Genomic DNA, 22900 nt, shown 5'->3' on the forward strand with positions numbered 1-22900 from the left:
GGCGTCCGCTCCGCCGGCGGGCCCCGGGGAGGGAGAACGTGGCTGCCAGCCGAAGGCAGAGCCCGGCGGGCAGGGGCGTACGTGCAGGGCCCCTGCAGAGGCGGGCCGGCTGGGCACCGGCCTTCGCAGACGGGTGAAAAGACCCGCTCTAAAGGCGGCTGTCCAAGAAAGGCCCCGGGGGTCTCCTGCAGCGCTCCTTGTTCCGGTAAATGAAGCCCGGACCACTGATTAGGGTAAAATCGTCTGCTTTATGCATCCGTTCCAAAGCACAAAACTGTAAAACCCTCATACAATAAATGCGGTTGCAAAATGGGTCCTTTACAGAACTGCCCGGATCCCAGATCACATTCCTGGAGTGTAATGATGAGGACACTGGGAGAGACGCTCGTCAGCAACTCACCTTCCTCACCTGCTGCGCTAACAGAAATCACTTTCAAAAAACAAGTTTTTCGCATGTAAGAGTGCTTGCTCGAGGACGGCCTGGACTAAACCAAAATAAGCCGCTCAGCCCGATGGAGGAGTCTCCCACCTCTGGCGCCAGTTTAACTTAAATGGTTTCAGTCACTATCTTAAATTACACTGTTCTGTTTTTCCCCTGTAGGCAAAGAAACAATGTCTTATCGCTTTCGTTTTCTTGTTCTTATCCACTAAAGAAGCAGTAACCAACCCAATCTCCAGAGATTACTTATTTGCCACTCCCTTAAAAGCCGGCTCCAATACAGCGACAACAAAAATTGCCGCTGTCAAAAATATTAGTCACAGCCCTTTGTATTTCTGACACTCTCAAGAAGCGAGGCCTCATTTTTAACAGAACACCACTGTTAACAGGGTTCTGCACAACCTGTGAAGCAAACACGTTTCAATTTAAGCCTGAGACATCAAGCCAGGTTAAATTCACTGGATACAACTTTGTTCCACTGAAGTCAATGCTTGATTCCCACCTGGCAAGAAGCCATCTCAGCCCATCTAAGCCATATATCCCCTTAACTCTGCTGCCTGAGAGACTAATTTTCCCCTACAAAAACACTAAAAAATACACTACTTTTCAAATGTATCTTCAAACCACTATAAATTAGATTTTCTTACCAACTAGACATAATTTTCATAGGAATTCCACACCCACAAGGAAAAGAGAGCTGTACATTTCAGTCACCATGCAGCAAACTGACCATACCCTAACACCTCGTCTCCCTCAGCTGCAAATATCACGTTGTAGGAAAAGGGCTGTCACTGTGTTTCCAAAACCAGCTGCGCTATCAGCTCCTTGGCATCCTTCATGCTGGAGGAGATCTCGGAGCCATCCTCTGCCACGTGGGTACCAATCAAGAACATCTTCCTCTCGTCCCCGATATCAGACAGTGCCAGAGCATCGTGGATATCGGTGATGCAATAAGCACCTTCGAGGTCCTGATACGCAAAAACAAAACAAGCCTGTTAGTTGCATGAGGTGGCGGCACCATTCCTGCTTTGAGCCACTGCCTTTGCCCAGGGAGGGGAAGGGCCTCAAGGGCTCTGGGGCCACCATTCTTACATACCTTCTATGAGATCAAGTTCCCATGCCCTAAAATGCTTTGGGGAAAAAAAAATGTTTACCCTTAACCTAATTTCTTCCCAAAGAAATAAGGGTACAGCTCTGTTTCTAGTAATTCCAGTGTTTCTGATAATAACATAAGACTACCTGTACAAGGCAGACAAGTGTCTTGCTGGCCCAAGACCCCAGGCGCCCATCACAGAGTTAACAGAACAGGGCAAACATACAACAGTCATTCCCTGCGTGCCTTCTCAGCCACCAGTGTTTCTGACTCCGGGACCTAGAGAATCAGTGGTAGCATTTGTGCTTGATGAAGCCAAAGCCTGCGCTTGCATTCAAGAGTAACACAAAGGACTACTAGTAACATGCCTAAGTTACTAGAAATTTAGGAGGCAACAACGCAGAGCAAACCGAGCACACAGCCCTCATAAAAGAAAATCTGGGCTTAAAAACCCTGGGCTGTTCCGTCATCTGACCGTATTCCGGGTACAGCACCAGTCTGACACTTTCACAAAGATCTTAGGAGAAAACACTGCCTTGTGAGGAAAGCTGCTCTTCTCTCAAGCTTCAGCAGTAGCCTTGGGAGCAACCAAGTGGACAATGTGAAGGCAAGCAACGGTGCTTCACCTTTCAGCTGCTGCTAGGTAAAGTGGTACTTCTAGACAGACATTCAGAACAGAAACCTAACTCCAGGTCTAACTGTGGTCTCCCTTGCAGCTCTCAAACCTTGCAACTCTACAGCAGTTTCCACCATTATTTCCACCCACAGCTCTGATCGCACCGTCTCCGAGCACAGGACCTGCATCTTGCAGATCCAAAACTCAGTCTCAGATTATTTTCTTTTTGCGGTCAAAAGGTGTCCCAGAAAGACCCCCACCTCCCAGCCATGTGGCCTCCTTAAAGGCACAAAGCCTCCTTTGAAAGCCTTTGTTGCTGTTTTCAGAGCTGCTGCCAGCCCAAGCTCAGCCAGCAGCAGGGAACTCTTACCTGCTTGTTGGCCAGAACCACCACCGGCAGGGTGGAGTTGCTCTGGATCAGTTGATGAAGCAGCTGTTTCGCCACAGGCAGTCGGGCATGATCGGCCGAGTCCACGACATAGATTAGCAACAGCACTTTGGGCAGGTACATCTTCCAGTATGAACGCAGAGATTCACTGCCCCCAACTGGAAGAGAAGACAGCAGCACAAGATTCACCAAGTAATCCAAGCAGTACTGCTCTCAGAGGTGCAGACAGCAGGCCCCGGGCTGAAAACCCAAGGTATTTGGGTTAACAAAAACTCAAGTATTTGGGCTACTCTATATGAGACTGGAAATAGCTTTATTTTCCCCAGTCAAGTCCCACGCAGGCATATATGTACACTCGGGAGGGGGGAATATCTTTCCATTCTAAGCTCTTATTTTGAGAGGGTTCTGGGTTCAGTTTCTTTATGGTTGCTTTCTGCCTTGTTGGTTCTTGCTCTGAAGCTAGTAGGGAGAGCTGAAAGAGGTTCAGTGTCCATAAACACCATGTGAGAATGTCCCCATATAACCTATCTCCGCATGCCCATCTCATCTTAAGACAAAGCAGGCCTACAATTTCCAAAGAAGAAATTTAGCTCTGAGGTGGGGAGGACTCTCATCAGATTTGCATGACACTAGGGACTAGTTCAAAACTCCCACAGCTTTCATACTGCCAATAACCAGAGGTGCTTAGGAAGAGAGAAAAATCAAGTCCCAGCAGACTCTTTAGGCAATCCTTAGGTGATGGGAGGAATCTTTGCACAGGATACCCCTGACCCCTTCTCTGCTGGATACAGAGGAAAGCTGTCCACCTTCAAAACTAGCTCTTATAACAGTTCTGTGGTGTAACCATATGCAGCGAGTTGCCCGAGACTGTTGCTCCCATCTGGGCACAAAAAGAGTTTGGTAGTTTGCCGAGTTTGATAGGAGCAGGAGTAGCAACAGTATATTAAGTATTTCAGATGTGCTTTCAGTTCTCCAGGTCTTCTCCTAGGTATACTGCAGAATCACTCGCTCAAGAGTACTGAGGTGCTCAAAAGGCATGGGTGAGTCCCCCAAATGTAGCAAGTTTTCAAAGCAATACATTTGGGGTTCCTTGTAATCGTCTCCTGCCTTACGCAGGAACTCTTTTCTAAACTGACTTGCTAGTCAGCTTTTACTGCCCTCAGTGACTTCGCTCTGTTTCAAACCAATTTTGCTTTCACTTAAGTCAAAATGATTCAGTAGTTTCAAGAACATAGAAAGGGAAGCAACATTTCCCACTAGGGTGTGCCTGACTCTTCTTCAAGAGCCCCAGCGTATCGGCAGGCAGAACTGCAAGTCTGCCACTGCGGAAAGGAGCCAAAGGGCTGTGACTGACACCTCACGCTTGGGACAGATGCCTCTGATTCTGTACTGCGACATTTTGGGGGCTCACCACCGTTCCCTCTGTTAGGTGCATTCATGCATAGCATAACCCAGGGGTCAGCAACCTCACAGAGAACATTTTTTTTTGCCCAAACCAGAAGGAACTCAGCAGAAGCCAGGAGCTCCTATCCCTTGTGGAGGCAAGATACCACCCACTTATCTATATGATGGTACAAAGAAAAAGATAGAACAGTCTTCTATCTGTCCAAACCAGCAAAATAAAAACCCTGCTGTCTGCTGATCATCTTGTGCCACGCAATCACAGCACGGGCTGCTAACCCCTGGACTAGGCAATGGTACAGACTGGATAAGTAACCAGATTAGAGAGCCATGCATGGATTTACCTGGCTGAAACTGGCCTGAGACATTTCATTTCCCATGGGTCAGATCGCAGCCATCACATCTCAGTCACTACCAACCTGGACCAGAGAGGGAAGGATGACTCAGAAACAACAGGTTCTGCCGTGGGGTGCACAGCGCTGGGCCCAGGCCATCCCCGGGCAGGAGCAGAGATACTGTGGGTTTCTCCTACACAAAGCTCCTTCCAGTAGGAGACACAGGTGTCTCATACCTACTACAAGAGGGGCACAGACTACAAGCATCTCTGGAGAGATGATTTCCCTAAGACACCACAGAGACTCCTATGGTAGTAGGACTGGGAATGAAACTCTACCTTAGCAGCCTCATCCTCACATCCCAAAGACTTACCTGGGAACAGCACAACTCCTTTAGGCCTGCTGACAAAGGTACGGAGGTGTCTATGGGCTAGCTGCCAACTAAGCCAGTTGAGCACTGGTACAGCACAGTGCAGAAACAGCAGGAAGCAAAGGGCAGCCTCTGCCTCCACAGAAGGCAGGCACCGATGAGACTAGGATGTCAGACTCTCTGTACCAGGGACTGACCTGACTCCAGGGCCTCTACCTTCCCCATCAGCTAGCTGCACCTAGAACAGCTGTAACACCCCAAAAGCATCACAGGAGATGCTCTCTGTAGGCACGGACAATACCCCAAAATTCGGTGCTAAGGACAACACAGAAAGTTTAGTGAAAACCTACAGACATTCAAAAGCCATTAAAGACTAGAAAATACCACTTACGAGGCTCTTGAACAAAAAGGGCACAAAGCATTTCTCTTCCGCCTCTCTTCTTTCACCTTATTATTTATTCCTCTTCTGCTCTTGCCCTTTGCCAGGCATGAGCACCAAGGAGAAGCTGTCCAACACACAAGGGCTACAGACCACAACACATGGCTTACTGGGGACACCTCTGCTTTGGGCTGGTTTCGTGCCATCAGTCTTGTTACCCTTCTCTCTCCGGAAGCAGAACTCCCTGGAGGACGGCTGAACAAACATAGATCCTTTCTAACACCGGCGTATCATCTCGTTCAAGAAGCAGGTGGGAAAGCAGAATCCCCAAGGACAAAATAATCACAACTTCACATTATCAGAGCAGGCATGATGGAATATGGAGGTTTTAAAATATGGGCCTGATCCTTAGGACACGGCATAGGAACTTATTTTATGTTCCGTACTAAAACAGGTTCACTCACTCTCCAGGAACTCCATCTGGGACTCTTCGGTGTTGATGCAGATGGCATTGAAGCCCTCGGTAGGAGCCACGCTACGCTTGACGTGGTTAGTTGCCAGGGAGTGGAGAACGCTGGTTTTCCCAGCCCCATCCAGGCCCAGCACCAGTATCTGCTTGCTGTGTCCTTTACCCTGCAAAACGAGGGGCAGCACGCTTAGCCAGGCAGCCAGGGGCATGTGCAAAGCTTAGCAGGGCTGGGGGGAAAAAGGAGGCTTGACAAGGGGTCTGGAGGGACCAGTGAAAGCCACTTCACGGTGAAGAGGGAGAAGGTGGGCTCCTGCGGCACAAGCACACGGCCGCAGCGCAGGCGAGGCGATGGGAAGCCAGGGACACCCGCCGGCCCCGGCCCGCCCGGCCAGACAACACGCAGCTGGGGAGGAAAGCGGAGAGAGCGGTCCCGGCCTGCCCGCCCCGCCGCGGCCTCGGGCCCCGCCGCCCGGCCCGGCCCAGCCCAGGGCCGCGCCGCGCCGCCGTGGAGCGCGAGGGGGCGGCGGGGCCGAGGGGCCCGGTGGCACCGAGGCGGGCGGGGGGCGGCGCGGCGCAGCCCCGCCGAGAGGCCCCGGGCTGCCCTGTTGGTGCTCACCGACCCAGCAGCCTCGCCCGCAGCCCCCGCCCGGCCCCGGTACCTGATCGGCGGCGGCTGCAGCAGGGCGGGCGGCGGGCTGTGCGGCCCGGCTCCGCAGGCGGGCCCAGATCGCCACGGCCGCGCCGGCCGCCACGGCCAGCGCCGCTCCCCACAGCGCGGCGGACCGCAGGCGGGTGCCCATGGCCGCTCCGGACCGGCCGGCTCCGCGCCCGAACACAGAGAGAGCTCCCCCTGCGGCCCTACGCGCGCACACGGGCCCCCCCGCAGCCCTAAATGCACGGCTTCCTCCCCCAGCGGCTGGGTTCTATCAGGCTGAGAACTTCCTAGTTTCAATAAAACAAAGAGCGAACCGTTTCGCAGGTGGCTTTTTGCTGTTAGAGGAAGGCAGCCTTTCCCCACAGCTGCTGCTGCCCTCTCCCCCCCTCCATGGGATTTGTTCCCAGCTTGCTTCTACCTGGGCACCCATCTCTGGGGAAAGCGGTCAGGGCGCTGTCCAGGCAGCCTGGTCAGGGCTTCAGCAATGCCACATGTCAGCATTTACATCTGGTTAGCGTTTCAGCCAGGTTTGACCAGAGAAGATGCCTTGAGAACACACAGTTGCACTCTCCTCCAGCATCTCCTCTCTCCAAATCATCCTCCAGAAACTGCACCGCTGCAGGATAGTGCTCTCTCTCCAGTAGTCACCAGCTGCTGGCTAAGAGGAGGCACATCACCCAGGCAAGCCCTTTAGAACAATCCTTGCTATTCAGCACTCAGTTGGCAGCAAGTGACTCCGCCAGCCATTCATAAGGCCGTTTTCTCTATGCTGTTGTTCTTCTCACTCAGAGCACAACACACATTCAGCCCCCTTCCAGATGCTCCTGGTGCACAAAGTAATAAAGACTAGATTCTACTTAGTAGATTTTTACTCCATGGGGACTCGGGGCGGGTGGGGGGGAGGTGAAGCCATAGTAACACTTCCCTTGCTCCCCGCCTCTTCAGGCCTTTCCTTTAAATTCTTTCACAGACAGAAGCCTTTGCCTTTCAGGCCGACATCTGTCAACTCTCCCTGAGGTGCTATTTCTACCCATTGAAAGTCCACGTATGGAAAAATGTTTTTGCTACATTCAGACCAAACCACAATTTTCAAGAGGTGCTTGGGGCTACCTGTGAGGTGCTAGGACAGCAAACACGTCTTCCATCTCACCGCCAGCTTCCATTTGAGAAGTGCAATGCCTCTTCAAAGCAGCCCACCACCACAACCAGCCACTTTGTTTTAGCTCACTCTTGTTCTGCCAAGCCCACTAGAATAAGGCAGCTGGTTTGCAGAAAAGGGGACACCAAGTCAGCTGCCACACACTTCACCATGCTTTCTCCTAACAGCCTTGTTCTCCCCCTTCAGATTATCTTCTCCTGCATAATCTAGCCCATATATTGTTTTCCAAGACCCTTTGTGCTTGTGCTGTTTGGTGGTCAACGACTGACTGGGATGAGACAAAGACGACAGTGCTGACAGCGCATCACACATAGTCAGAGACATTTGTCAGATAAATCTGTTAAAGGCCTTAACTAACATGCAGGAGGAGCATAAATCTACATTTCAAGAAGTTCTTGATTATTCCACATCTTTTAAATGTTTGGCAACGTGGACAGATTTCTTCTCAGGGCCTGCATTTAGGGTGTTGCCATCTAACTCAAGCCACAGTGGGGGCAAGTGTGAGGAAGGCAACTTGGTGAGCAGACACATCATGGTGCCTATACCAGCCCATCTCCCCCCAGACCACTGACAGGCAGGACAGAGATCCGGATGCCAAGAGTCTTTTGCCAGCACTTGCTTTTGACCTTTATTCTGCAACCAGCATCACCTACTGAGGGAGGGAGGTTACACATCCTGCTTTTTACCACCCTCCTTTAGCCCCTTTCTTCTTCTTCTGCTGCTGTTTCTTCTTGGTGGCTGGGGCACCGGCGGGTTTTTGGTGCCTGGGAGGGATGACATTACTTGTGGCTGATACAGCTGCAGCGCTGCCGGGCCGAGGGGAGGTAGGTGGGCTGCTAGCAGTCCTACTGGCATCCCTGCAGGGAAGATGAGAGAAAGAGATACCATGTGGGTTCACAGTCACCTGCAAGATGTGGCACTACTGCAGGAAGCTGACAGTGAAAAATAGCAGCTGCCCCATAAGATAACATTATGTATGGGAGGGCACTCATGCAAGGAGATCTTAAATAAGCTTCAACATATATAGAAGGGCTGACGGACGATGGGAATGTGTCTCAAAGGGCAGGCAACCACCTTCTAACTGATGTTCACTAGATAGCGTAAGTCCTCAACAACAAAAGCAAGGCTAACTTTTGAATAGACACATGACAGCTCATGCAACACATGAGAAGCCTTTCAGGCCCCCACACTCAGGCAGTGCAAACCCAACATCCTTTCTCTCTCAACCACAAAGACATCTTTGTGCCAGCTCTCTTTGCAAACACTGCTCAAGCCAACAGTACCACAAAAGGCTTTTCATGCTTGTTTTGAGACAGCCGTGTAAAGAGAAACTATCAGACAGCACTGGCAATTCCCTGCGTTGCTATTATTTTAGAAGTACTTCCTTCTCTCAGATGCTAGTAAGTCACCATCTTGCTGTCAGGCCTCATACACAATGGTAAACCCTGATTCCAGCTCAAATAATCAGTGTCAACCTAGAAGGAAGTATAGTGTTTTCCCAAATCATGGCTAATGGTGCTCCAGACGCCAAAAGACTTGAAAGCAAATAGCTCAAGAGAAAGCGTGCAAAATTCATCTCATCGTCAAAGCTAAGAAAAGCACATTAAAAGACTATGGGAATTTTATTTGCACCTCGGCACCTTCAAGCATGCCTATCATATCATTTTGGTTTTCAGCAACCTATAGGGATCTTCGAGCAGAGCAGCTGGTAGAAGGTTCAAGTGGCAAAGCACTTTCACTTGTGCTACCCACGGCTGGTGTGGTGACAGAGCCACAGAAAAGCAGCACAAACCCAGCCCTCCCAGCCGCCCAGGAGTGATTCCCCACACCAAGCCTTGCAAAATGGGTACTTACAGTTCAGAGGAGCCAGCTGTGGTTGAACCCTGAGTCCCCTTGCCAACCTGATCCTTCTTCTTGCCCTTCTTCCGTCCACGATAGTAGGAACGCTCTCGCATTGGAAGCCACCGCTCAGGGTCGGGAGTCACCTTGGGGTCGTAGTTCTTAGGCAGCTTTCCTGCAGAACATCCAGTGCCAGGAAGTGAGATTGGTGTCAACATGCTAGAGAGGCATCACCAAGGGATACGCATGGGATGTCAGTAGCCAGGAAGCACAAAGAGCCCAGCAACCCATATCATCCTATCAGGGTGTTGCTCTCACTTCTGTGGAAAAAGCCCCATCCAAACAAGCTATCATGAAGATCTGGGTTCACAGGGACCCAGTCCCAGCAAAGGGCTCCAGCTCCTGGGGAGCTGAAGGCTGGCTGTTTGAAGAAACAATCTGGCGAGCTCTCTGGAGCTGTGCCGTGTCAACAGCTAGGAAATGCAACTTACCCTTCTTTTTCTTCTTCTTCTTCTTCACATCCCCTTGTCTGAAAAGCAAGAAGGGAAACAGCCACTGTGACACAGCACGGACACAGCAGACAAGTCAACTAAAAACTAGCTCTGGAAGAAGCTAAACCATTCTCATCTCTCTCAAAATTTGGTCTGCTGCTACCTGAAGCTCCTTGCAGTTAAACAACGGGCTCCCTTTCCACCAGCCTGCCTTCCACAGCAATGCCTCCACATCAGGTGTGGTTCTTGTGCCACTCCAAAGAATGACTGCACCAGAGCTACAGCAGCCCGCTTTACCCTTGCTCCTTCTGCTGGTTGTCTCCAGTGAGCTTCCCAGCTTTCTTCCGCACATAGGTTGCTCCATGGGAGTTCTCCAGCGCATCAACATCTACTTTCAGTGACATGGTGTCCGAGGAAGGCAAGTGTTTGCTAAGACTGCAAGGGAAGAGTTCAGGGATGCAAACTGGCAAGCAAAAAGATAAACACCCAGGTTTGTCCAGATAGCAACGGGCAACTTCAGCTTGAACAAATTTGGCCTGTTAACAATGCAGACACCAGACAGGCCTATGGGGCTAGTTCTGGCTCTCTCACCAGCTTCCTACACAAGCTGGGATGAGCCACTTAATTGCCATCTGCCTCATTTTTCCCTTCTTTCATATGGGGACAGAAGCAGCAACTTCCTCTGAAAGCTTCTCAGGGTGGCAAAAGCAGTATGTGACCCTGATATTTTGGGTCAGTAAGAGCTTAGCCATATTTTATCAGGCACAGTCCTGCATTACTACCACAGGTTTAAGATTCCAACAGAAAAGATGGAGGAGCTCCTATTTTTGGTTCTACCTAGTCTTAAGTTATCAATTCTCAGAGAGAAGGAGGCCAAAGACAAAAGGATCCTGGGATCCCGCAGCAATCAAACCAATTAGGGAAATAATGTAGCTCCAGACAGCTTGACCTGGATATGCAGCTGTTCTGGAGATGGTCCTTGCCTTTCTTCAGTTGAGAGTGGGTCTGAATTCCCCACACAGCTGAAATCCAAGAGAGCAATGCCCAAACACCTCTTTCTTTGCTCTGATACCACCATCAAAAGGATACACTTTAGCTTTTTCGGGGTCCACCAGGGAGTAGGCAGAGATGAGCTGTGCCAGAGTATGTACATCTTTTGGGTTTTGCCTTTGTAGGGAAAAAAACAGAAAAGGACCAAGTTAGCAAGGTACACACTCATCCCAAAGACACCATGCAGTGCTTGCTGCTGCAGCATAGCTGCTATCTGTGGGGACAGGCACATCAGTCTGTGGTCTCCAGAGCACATCACCAAACATCACTGGTGTGGACAAAGGGAGGTGCAGACATCTCCACAGTATCATGAAGCAGGCAATGAAAGATGAAAACCCCTCAGGTCCCAGTAGCAAAGGCAAGTCCCCCCAGAAAATCCCATCAAGTGCATAATAAAAACTAAAACCTAGACATCCATGGTTTATGCAGCACTAGAAAAAAAAAGATGCATCCCAGTCCCCAAAGCAACCTTCACTGCACTCAAGAGGCCTCTGGGACAAGTCAACCAGGTTTTCAAGTGAACATCAGCTATAGATCAAATGAACGATCCCCTCTCCTTCCAAAATATGGCTTTGCATTGGAGCCCCTGTGCAAAAGCAACTCTAAAGGAGGGCTACCAGTCAACCAATATTGTCAGGCACTGCCTGGCACCAGACAGCTTGCAGAGGTCTCTGGGTGGAGACCTCCTGTTCAGCAACCACCCAACTCACTTCCAGAGCTCCTCCAAGTCGCTGATTGCTTCCTTCTTCCTGCCATGCTTTAGTTTGAAGTTGGCAGCTTCCCTTATCAGCGACAAATGGACAGGAGACTTTGGCTGAAAGATACAGCAGCCATAATTAGTTCCTCATTATCGCAGCATGGAGCCCAGCTCTAGCTGGCTTTAATGCCCCTGAGACCTGGCAAAGGAGAACTGAGTTAGCACCCTGTCATGCAGAAAGTAGACCACCTTTGCACTCTAGGATGTGAGGCAGAACTGCATGGGACAAGGCAGCTTGCTGCTCCACAGTGTTTTCTAATCAGTGAGAAGGCCTGATTGCTGCATTTGGGCACCCATTGCCCCCACTCTCCTAATCTGACAGGAGCTGCAGCTCCCTGTTTGCAACACATCTAAAATAATGAAACGGTGATAAAACGAACCCTCACAAAACAGGAGCTCACAGGTCTCCGAAACCCCAACTGGATGAGCTGCTGGGGCTGTGCATCAACGGGAAAAGCTGAATTGGACTAGCTAGAAAATACTGGGACAAAGCCTTGCACCTTAGCTCCTCTGGTCTGACTTGCCTGGAATTGCTGATACCACTGGATAGCCTGTGTGAAGACCTCGATGGCACTGTCAATGTCCTCTTCGTGACTGTACATTGTCACCAACGCAGACACCTGCAAACATTCAAGAGCAGCTTATAGCAGATCCTCACAAAAGCTGTCTATAGCCAGAGAGTCAGCAGTTAAATGACGGCATTTCCTAAAAGCAGACTCAATGTGAGCTTTCTGCTGTCCCTAAAAACCAGCTGCGGTAACAGGCAGGATACCCAGGAGAGACCTTCCTACCCAGGTCCCTCCCAAAGAAACGTCCCCACCAATCTTTCTCCTACGGTACAAGCTTAAGACTGCATTCACAGAAAGAACCTTCTTGTCTTGGCACTTTCTTTGCTTGCCACTGGACACAGTTCCATTAGAAACCCTGTTTCTTCCCCCATTCTCTATCCCAAGAGCCATGACAAAAAAAAAAAAAAAAAGCAGCACTGAAGAGATGATACAGACACCATCTGCTTGTCTACAGCCCAGACACAACTGGAGGTGACCCAGGGCAAGGAGATGGTATCGCTGACTGCCCCCATAAATTACTTAGATCATTCACACTTGCAACTGGAACAGACCTACAACTGTCAGCTGCTGCTCAAGATGCTTATGCTGTACACTTGAGCATTTTCAAGGTCATCAAGCTTTTCTGAATACCAGATGTGGACATGCGTGCAGACTGGGGTGATGCTGTGGGGATGGAACATACGGCACTTACTTCCTCATGCCTGTTGTCCTAAAGCTGCTTCAAAAACTTCCCAACAGTACATACCAGGGAAGCAGCTGCTCCAGTCATGTTATGCAAGTAAATCAAGGCAACACGGAGGTCTGAGGGATTACGAGAGAGTGGGAACATAGGCAGACAGCATCTCTGCTGACAGGCAGAGTACTTCTGTGGCTAAGTTCAGGCCACCTGATGCAACTTATAATCCCACCTTCGTCCAAGACAAGGAAGATGGGCTCAAATTCCCTGCAGACACTCAGGTCAAGTCAAAACCAAAGGGAAGAGGCAACAAGGAGCAGGCAGTACACAGCTGTGCTACAAGGGAAAAACCTCACACAGTTCAGACTGAGTTTTGCTTACCATACCAGGCTTGTGCTGCAGTTCTTCTATGCTCCTCAGGATCATGCAGGCTTTGGTGACACTGCCTAGAAGAGAGACAGGGAGGAACATACTCTGAGTGGCACAGTAACATTTCACCCTGCCTGTGAACTTCCAGCCAAAGGTAAACAATGGGGACATAACGACCCCCTTCTCAGATTATTTCCCGTTTCCAGGAATAAAGGACAGGCCTCCACACAAAGGACCTCTCTGTCCTTGCCACATCCTGCAAGGGTTCAGGAGCAAGCTTTTGCAAGCAGGGTCTTCTCTTCCAGGACCAACTCTGCGCTGCCCGACTGTATACAGGAACGATAGCATCAGAATGAACGCTGCTCCCAAGACCCTCCTGCCCCAGAACAGATTCAGCCCTATCATTCACAAAGACTGTGGGCATCTCTGCCAAGGATCTGTGGAGCCTGGACATCCAGACATTAAGCTATGAGCTCTATCCTGCCATAGCCATATATATAGAATACCCAACTGAAAGCACCTCTGCTCTGTACCTGGCACAACAGTGACTGCAGCAAAGACTGCCCTAAAGCCTGTTTTTCTCACCCCTTGTACCATTATCAAGTGCAGACACTTCCCAACAAAGGAGGACACTGGATACCTTGAGCAATTTTTAGCTGGGCCATCGTCAGCTTGATCTCAGCTGCATTGGCAGGGTGCTGGTCTGCAAAGTCCTGAGAGTCAGAGGAAAAACACAATTCAACATGTGTGTGGGCACCAGGCTGCTGCTCTCGTGAATCATATCTTATGCTCAGTCACAGCAAGCTGGCAAGAGCCAAAGGAAGCTTTCCAGCACAGGCAGGCTTCAGCACACAGCAGAGGAGGGCCCCAAACCGTGCCAGTCACCCATCATCCTCTCAGATTTCCATCCCAGGCCACTCGCTCCCTCCCAAAAGGAGGCTGTTGCAAACTGCTTGCAAGTAGAGCAGCAGAGCCCACTGCTTACCCTAGAAGTAGTCTATTACAGCTTCCTAAGCATAAAAATCAGAGGTGCAAGGGAACTATTTCCCTTTAAAAGCAGCATTGTTCAGTTGGGTGTAAATGCTGCTTTCCAGCAGCATTAAACCAAACCAAAATAAGCACAGTCAGATACACTTGGAAATCTAAACCAGACAAAACAAGCTAAGGGAAACAGCATACGAGAACACAAAGCACAAGTTTAAAATGGAGCTTGGTCAGAGGAGTACTTTCTCTTAACCTACCTGCAGAAGCCCTACGGCCTTTGCATGCTGCTTCTCGCGACACAGTTGGGCTGCCTGGATAAGCACAGGGAGCAGGTGCTCAGGGCTCTGTGACTGCAGGCTTGCCGACAGCTTGCGGCACTGATCTGCCTGAAGAGTGGGAAGAGAGAATACACTTTTATCAACCTCTGCAAGCACCTAAGCCGGGGCTTAACATACCAGTTGTATCTAAGAAGAGATGCTAGCGATGGCTTCCCTGAAACGGGTATACAGAACCAAGAACAGGTCCTCTTAGTAGCACTTCTTAGTAGCACTTCAGATGCATCTAAGAACCCCACACACCCCTTCTGTCTCCTAGTCATCTCCACACCACCCTCCCTACAGCAACACTCAAGTCACTACACAGCTGGCTGGCTGTTCTTTTAGGGATGACTTTTTTTTCTCCTCACTTATGTGCCTAAACCAAGTGGACTTATCTTCTGACACAACAGCTGCATATCCATTTTCACCTAGTCAAACTCCTGTGGAGAGTGCTAAATCGCTAGCTGCTTACTGCAGATCAGTTTCTCCTACCTGGTTTGTGTACATCGCCAGCAAAGCTTTGTTGAATTCAATCGCCTGGAGCTGCTTCTTGGAGAGTTTATGCTCAACACCTTCTGCATTGGTCAGCTTCACCTTTTTCTTTGAGTCAAAGACATTTTGGTCCTGAAGAAATCACACATCATGAGATTTCACTATGTTCCTTGAAGGAGAAAAGGTCTCTGGGTCTGCCATTTAACTATTGTTTAGGAAAAAGTCTTTCCTGATTACGCCCCTTCTCTCCACAGAAGGGGAGAAGCAGGCTGAGTAACCACCAGGAAGGGCCACACTGAAAGCAGCAAGGTAATTCTATACCTTGTTAATTGTGATGATGTTATTTGCAATGACAGCAAGCAGTCCTACATCTGTTGGCCTGCAGATAAGAAAAGCAGAAAGCACATTGTTATTAAACAGTGGTGTCTCTACAGATGGAAGACTGAGTATTTGTTTTAGAAAAGCCCTTACTTCAACTTGATTATTTGATTGTAGAGCTGTAGAGCATCCTCTGTACGACCCTGCAGTTGCATGATATAAGCCATCTGACCATGAATAATGGCCAGTTCAGCCTCAATGTCTTCCTCTGTCACATCCTGAAGGAAAATCAAGGCAAAAAGAAAAAAAGCTGCCATCTCGCCTCTCTTCCCCTGGCTTCAGCATTCTGCTGGCAAATGTCTATGAGCTCCCTTGGGCAGTATTAGCAGCGAAGTACCCCAGCCACTACAGGTGAAGGTTGTAGCCACAGCACAAACACAAGCATATCTGGGTTGAACCAGGAGAAAAGAAAGCTTCACCCGCTCTTGCAAGAATCTGAAGATACCCTTCACTTGTACGCTGAACCTGCCCCTCTGCTTGAGCCAATGACAGTGATTACAAATTTCCCAACACACACTCAGCGTGTTCATCCATAGCATGAGTGGGTCACAGGGAGGTTTCAGACAACCTGTACCCATCCTCCCTGCACCAGCATAGGCAACTGTGGAAGGAGCACAGCAGCAAACAGTCTGCAGTGTTAGCTACACGTCTGCAACAACCATGATTGCTGCCCCAGCCTCAGAAGCGGGTAGCAGCAGCAGTGGCAAGCCTTGCTGGGTAATACTGCACAGCAGCTTTGGCTATCCTCCGGCTATCTGCAGTACACTTTATGACTGCACCCTCGTTCATGCTGGTGCAAAGCGAACACTTTCCAGAACAACATCAAGAACTTACAGAGTCTTCTGATAGCGATTGGCGGCACAGCTCTAGAAGGAAAAACAAATTGAAGAACACAGTTTAGAAGGCTTTAGGGGAAAAAAAACCAGCCTAGAAGCATGGGGGAACATATACTTTTTTCATGTATCCCTGAAACTTCTGCAGCATTACAAGGGAACATCAGACTACAAGTCTGATGATGGATGGGACTGAGCGTAAGGGAGAAGACTAGATGATGCAGAAGAAATATCAAACGCACAGGAGATACTGTCCCTCCCAAAGCTGCCTTCCGAGAGCAGAGTCACACACTCATTGTCTCTCCTGAACAAGTTTCCTTAAACCTAGCTCTTGATCTTTTCCATAGGGATCACTCAGCTGCAACTGCTCACCATCTTGGGAGTTATTTAAAGTGCTGCAAGCCTGCAGTATTCAGATTACACCACCCTTTATAGGGCAGCAATTCCATCAGTTTTCAGTACAGATACCAGTCACTTCTTAACTTTCTCATATACCTTACCAGAACATCACTTGTTTTGCTCTCCAAAGGACTACTATCACAGCACATACGTTCAAATTTACACATGCTCAATAAATCAGTTGTATGGGAGAGCTGCTATTCTACCATCAAAATTGGGACAGAACTGACCTATTTATCTGCAAGAGCAATTAGATCAGAAAGAAACTAATTCTTCCTAATTCTCCCCCAGCCTTTTTTTTTTTTTTAAACACACACAAAATCCCCCTTCCACCCCATAGAAAAAAAATCCTCTTTGCAAAAAAAGCTCATGTATTGGCTTATACTAATTTCATAACTAATTCAGACCATGAAGTATTTTTTATAGTATATGTTTTTATATATATACACACACATATACTAACAAAACCAGGAGTCAGAATAGATGAAACATCTCATGCTTATGAGAAAAGATTACACTCATGTCTACTTCCTACTTCAAAAAACTGCCCAAAGGCATTGAACACCAATCAGGAGGCTGTAAGAAAGCCAGGAGATGGTACATGCCGCATGTCTCTGGAAAAGAGCTGCAGAGGAATGCTTCTACAAAAACACCAGTTCTGTCAGGAACCATCTGGAAACTTAAACAAATCCTGCTGTTGGTCAGTTTTTAAATTTTCAAAACCTCTTTCTCTCTGACAAGCATGTCTACAGAGAGCAAGTAACTACTTCTATCACACAAAGCTTCCCTCTCACCTCACCATGTTTTTACCTTCTGCTTTCCGTAGTTTTTTCATTGCTTCACTCAACTTTCCTTGCCCAATCAATGCACATGCACTGTTATAACACAGCTCGTAGGTAGCTTCTCGAAGGCCCAAATCGTCCTAGCATGAAAAGCAAATGTAACACTGCATAAACACCAACTGATCTATACAGATTTGACAGGCAACAGATACGAACTATAGTTTTCGTGTACATTCAAACTATTCCTTGCAAGATAAATTTAGAGGCATTTTAAAAGGGCACACACCTGGCAAATATGTCACAGTGCAAAGAATCTTCCCTCACACTGCAGAACAGAGTCAGAGGCAATTGACAAGGCAGCAACGAAACTCCCGCCTGAACCTGGGGACTACTTAGGCTGCTGAAAGAGGGCAGGTAAGAACCGCTACTCTAGAGAACTAGAAAGTGGATCCACAGCACTGAACAGAAAGCTGAGCATGCTGTGCACCCCTCCAAGGACAAAGATTTCTGAAAAAATGAGAACATTACAATCTGCACTGCTCATTAACAAAAATGTTCCCAGGTATGGCTGGGTGATCCGGGCAGTTAGTTTTACCCTGGGCAAGAGGGTAATGAGACAGAGGAAAGTGCTAGTCACCACAGGTGTTCTGCCTAATGCAGGCTCAGAGAGATGTACTTCCTGCTCTGCTGTGAAATCTACCAATACGAGTCTCCTAGAGATCTAAAAATGAAGTCTAACTCTTCATCCCTCAGAACAATAACAGCATTTACTCCTCCATACAGCGGAAACCACTAAGTGATCTTCAATACACTCAGAAGTCATTAAGAGACAGGAACACATTTCTATCCCGTTAAATATCTACGACTCCATATCCTTTATTCCTTGGCTCTCACTCTTGCACACATACACACTTACTTACTGGCATCACCTTCTCCCACGTGCTTTGTGCTGCCACAACAGCAGAGAGGTTGGTTTTTCTCTCTTCCTCATACTCATCCTGGGAGTTGCGGATGAGATCCCTGTATGCAGCCAGACAATCGTCGTAACGCTCCAACCTGTACAACTGAGAAGGGGAAGGGATTAGCCTTCAGAATAGTATTTCCCTGTGTATGCTAGTAACTACAGTCTCCTTCCTCCCTCCCCATGGACTGGCAGCAACAGAGCATCATATATTTTAAGCTGAACATTACTAACATTTGCATCTACCTTTAAGGGCAAACTCTATAGATTACATTTGCAAGGACTCAAGCAATGACACCAGATACCTGCACACTTCTTACTCCTAAACCAGCTTCTTTAAAAGCAGCAGTTTACACAGTTTTGTCCTCAGACAGCCTTTTTCCAGATTAGATCACCTCTCTATGACAGAGATTAAATGAATGGTCTTTCATGCAGCTGAGAGAAGACAGTCAATTCTTCACAAAACTGTTCTGATCAACCAGGGAGAAACCAGAGAAGAAACGCAACTTCTGCTTCACTTCTAACGCCCAAGATGTCAGGTCCTGCAAACCATTCCTGGACAGGCATCTAATGCAAGCAGACGGCTCAACCACAAATAAATGTCATTAGCTCTCTTCCATCCTCCATCTCCTCAGCCAGATGGCTATTAACAGGCCAGACCCAGGAAGGGAGAGGGAGTCACAAATGAATTGCTTTTGTTCAGTAGCAATAAGATGACGACTCTGCCTCTAGCAACAGGTGACTGAAGCTCCACAGAAGTTGGAGCAGTTGGGATCTGCACTTCACCTTACTTTCAAGACAGAGAAGGAAACTCTGTCCCCATACTTGCCCCACATTAGAGGAGGGACAAGGCATCCAGCATATGAAACTCCCACCAGGAAGAAAAGCTTGTAATTACCACTTGTCCATAAAGCTCCTTCAGTTTGTCTGTCTGCTGACTGGCACTCTGAATGGTCTTGAGAGCATTTTCAATACGATTCAACCTGTATTCACAGTAGGCCTTCTCAAAGGCAATAACGTCACTGCAAGGACAAGACAAAGGCTGAGAGCAGGCACTGTAGTTTTCATTCAGCAGCATTCACCCACCTGAACACACCTGTTTAAGCAGCCCTAATTAGTCACAGACTGCTACATTCCCAAAGAGCCAAACACCAGAGGTGAGCACATGATCCCAGATTACTGAATTATGTATCTGTTGAGCACTGAAAATATCTTAAACCTACTTGGTGTTCAACAGAGAAGGAATATCAAAACTTCACCTAGAAAAAGAGGTTCCTTTTTTTCCTGGTGTTTCCAGACACATTTCAAATCCCCCCCCACCTCCTACTGATTACGCGAATCAAATGCTTAACGGTAAAACAATACCAAACTTCATTATGTGACTCCTTCTTCAGGAGAAGGCATACCATTACAGCAAAAGACCGTTACTGCAAACTTTCAAAGACAATCGACTCAGAGAGAGAGACAGGAAACTGTATAAAACACAGTCCCTTTTATAGTCTGATACTAAGCCAATGGTAACATTAACCTATTTTGAAATATCAGTGCAGCAGAGCTGCAGCAAAAGGGTTTGCTGATGCTAACATAAAATTGGCTTCAAAGCAAGCTCACAACAGCAGGGAAGCATTATCCAACAAGCAGAGCCTTGAATGCTGTTCCACCTACGCCCTGAGTTACCGCTTAAGCCAAAGGAAAATTAATCAGTGATTCCCTTAGTTCATCACTGGTGCCACTTGTCACCAGCTATTTCTCTGTCTATTTAAAATTATCTCGGTCTAGCTGAGTATTAAGGGGAGTCTGAAAGCAAACGAATGGCATTAAAAATTAAAGCAAAGCAGTGGGCCAGCCTCAGTGCAGGACAGGACAACTTCAAGGCAGAGGAAGAACCACCACTTTCCCTGCTCTGCAGGATACAGAGACAGACACAAAGCAGAGCCAAGCTAAAGAAATTATAGGGAGAACTCTGAAACCAGTTGAATTTAGAGAAATTACTTCTCCTCCTCGCCATATACTAAAAACACAAGCTAAAAAACTTAAATTAAGCCCCTTCTGTCTCAGGAAAGAAGGAATTTGTGAATAAGGTAACTATGTTTTATCCAGATGTGAAGATAAATGAGGGTATGTTTCATCGCACTGAAACTACAACACGCTTTTCTGGGAAGTTCCTTAAGAAAAGCAGCGTCTGAAATATAAAAATTTTGCTGCCAGGCAGTTCTTGAGTAGCAATTTTCATCCTAGTCATTGCACAAAGAGCATCTTTATTAGGAAGAAAATTAGAGTCTGCTTAATGACACAAATGGGAAGCCTGACTTGTTCTTAAACACAAGTTGTCTCCAAGGTCCTGGTTTTGAGAACACGCACAAAGGGCTTGCACCACCCCAAAAGGTGAAGCAGTACCTTCAGGCTGGCAAAGAAAAGGACCCCAAGGAGCAGTATGATGAGACAGCCCAAGCAAAGCTAACAGCTCGCTGCCACTGGCAAGGGCTCCTCCCTCCTCTCTTCACTCCCCATGAGATCTGTCCTCTTCCCTTGTACCAGCTATGGTGCTCAACCACATCAACAAGCAGAATCAGCTCATGAAGGTGGCTGAAAACTAGATTAGGGACAATCCCTTCAACAGTAACAGCAAGATGTTAGACTGTCTCAAACTCATCTAGACCACCCCTCACGCCCAGAGCAAATCAGTGTTTCACTGAGAAGCCCAATCCCAATGGCTCCGAGCACCTCCTGCTCTTTATTTTGCTGCCTATTAGTCGTGTCCCCCCCAGCACTGAAGCTGCAGCAGCTTCTCAAGGACTTCCAGTTTCATATTTTGTAAAGTACAGCAAGACACAACTCACCTGGTTAACACTTTAGTGTGGGTGTTGATTACGCCGAGGGCTTCCTTGAAGTTCCCGTTCTGGATAAGACACACTACTTTACACTGAAGTGCAGTCACATCGTCTTTGCTGATCTGCAGTACTGGAGGAGAAACCAGTTTCAACACAACAATCTAACTCATTATCGGACACACTAAGGCTTTGTAAGAGCCATATGTTGTTACAGTTGCAAAAACCCATCATAGAGAGCAGTCACGTCAATTTAAAAGGGTCCTGGCACGGCTTGCTTTGGCTCAGATCATGAAACAAATCCCATCAGGATAAAAGCAGCCAGTACAAATACTGAACTTGCCCAAAGCGACCACTGTGCTAACATGCCTGGAACAGAGCTGCACCAAAGGAGCTGTATGCACCTGGACAAACCTTTCCTCGGCATTTCACTTCCAGGCAGAGAACACAGTGCCAAAACCTGAGTGCCATGTAAAGCATATACAGGAGGAAAAACACCTGACATAGAAGAACAGTATGGCTCTAGACAGGTAGTCACCTTATATGCTAATATTTTCCGCCAGTGGAAGACAAGTAAGGGAGAACTAGGAGGGAGAAATAGGTTTGGGTATTTGATTTTTTTCATGTGATCCCAACTCTCAGATCTGCCAGGACAGGAGATGAGTCCCTACTCCCTACAAACACCAAAGAGAGAACTTTTAGCCATAACATGCCTTACATTGCAATCCCATTTTGGATGCCAAACTATCAAAACAACACATCTCAGTGTGACTCTTGCTCCCGAACACGTTATCACTCCCAAGTCAGTTGGTCCATACACACCACCACTCCTCCAATTCCCAGGGGGAAAAGCCCTCCTTCCTCCCACGATCAAAACTGATGGAAAACCCACGAGTAGCTCTGAAGGCTTGGCCCGCAGCAATGGCGGCGTGATGCAACAGAACAACTGACGGTCCCGCTGCAGGAGCGGGGCCTAGGCGGCTGCCCCGCTCGGCTCCCCCACCCGCTTTCGCCTCTCCCCTAGCACAGGGAAACCTCCAGAAGCGTGCCGGAGCGCCGCTGGGCGCCCTTTGCCCGCAGCTCTACTCCCGGGGCCCGGCACGAAGCCTACAGACGGAAACCCCCCGTTCCCCACCACAGCCGTGGCCCCGCCGCGGCGCCCCTGCGCAAGGCCAAGCCCGACCGGGCAGAGACGCCGGCCGAGAGAGGTACGAGGCGGGGGCGGTGCGGGCGCCGGGAACGGCCCCGCGCCCGGCCCGCACGCAGCCTTCTCCTGGCGCCGTGCGGCCCCGCGGCAGGGCCCGGCGCCGACATGGCGGCGGCACTCATGCGCGCGCGCGCTCGCTCACTCACTCTTGTTAACGGACTTGAGCGCGCGGGCGAAGTCGCCGTTCTGGCCGCAGCGGTTCACCTCGCTCCACAGCGCCGCCGCGGCCCCCGCGCCGCCCGCCGCCGTCGCCGCCGCCATCTTGGAACCGGGAGGAGAAACACTTCGGGTGGGGGGGGGGGCGGCGCCGGCGGCTGCCCCGGAAGCGGAAGGGCCGCGCGCGCCGGCCGCCACGTCGCGACAGGCCGGGGGGGGCCCCGCCCTCCGCCGGCCCTCCCGCTCTTCCAACACCCCGGCCCCCTCAGGCCGCCACCCTCCCTGCCCGCGGCCTGCCCCCGCGCCCCGGCACCCTCCCTCACGCCGGCACCCTCCCTGCCCGCGGCCTGCCCCCGCGCCCCGGCACCCTCCCTCACGCCGGCACCCTCCCTGCCCGCGGCCTGCCCCCGCGCCCCGGCACCCTCCCTGCCCGCGGCCTGCCCCCGCGCCCCGGCACCCTCAGGCCGCCACCGTCCGGCCTTCTCCCCAAAAAGCGCCTGGCGGTGGG

General features: G+C 49.4%; 2 protein-coding genes across 5 annotated transcripts; both read right to left on the reverse strand.

Moving 5' to 3' along the window:
- Window positions 1–228: 228 nt before the first annotated feature.
- Window positions 229–6635, reverse strand: ARL9 (ARF like GTPase 9). 4 transcript variants are annotated; one of them, XM_076336721.1, is made up of 4 exons: window positions 6564–6635; window positions 5486–5654; window positions 2519–2694; window positions 229–1407 (listed from the first exon to the last, which is right to left on the reverse strand). In XM_076336721.1, exons 1-4 carry the CDS (start codon window positions 6573–6575, stop codon window positions 1228–1230), a joined length of 537 nt encoding a protein of 178 aa, XP_076192836.1. In that variant the 5' UTR covers window positions 6576–6635; the 3' UTR covers window positions 229–1227. The 4 variants fall into 4 exon arrangements, with proteins under 4 accessions (XP_076192836.1, XP_076192835.1, XP_076192838.1 ...); XM_076336720.1 differs by lacking the exon at window positions 6564–6635 and adding an exon at window positions 6150–6290; XM_076336723.1 differs by lacking the exon at window positions 6564–6635 and adding an exon at window positions 4282–4356 and having other exon boundaries at window positions 5486–5502.
- Window positions 6636–7904: 1269 nt separating this feature from the next.
- Window positions 7905–22497, reverse strand: SRP72 (signal recognition particle 72). Its single transcript, XM_076336724.1, has 19 exons — window positions 22383–22497; window positions 21042–21162; window positions 19100–19223; window positions 18161–18304; window positions 17269–17380; window positions 16061–16092; window positions 15320–15444; window positions 15170–15227; window positions 14849–14980; window positions 14297–14425; window positions 13696–13768; window positions 13068–13132; window positions 11966–12061; window positions 11395–11498; window positions 10724–10801; window positions 9932–10069; window positions 9635–9672; window positions 9159–9318; window positions 7905–8161 (listed from the first exon to the last, which is right to left on the reverse strand). The coding sequence occupies exons 1-19, from the start codon at window positions 22495–22497 to the stop codon at window positions 7987–7989; spliced, it is 2019 nt and encodes a 672-aa protein (XP_076192839.1). The 3' UTR covers window positions 7905–7986.
- Between the last annotated feature and the right edge of the window lie 403 nt (window positions 22498–22900).

Source organism: Aptenodytes patagonicus, chromosome 4 (assembly GCF_965638725.1).
Source record: "Aptenodytes patagonicus chromosome 4, bAptPat1.pri.cur, whole genome shotgun sequence".
Lineage (NCBI taxonomy): Eukaryota > Metazoa > Chordata > Aves > Sphenisciformes > Spheniscidae > Aptenodytes > Aptenodytes patagonicus.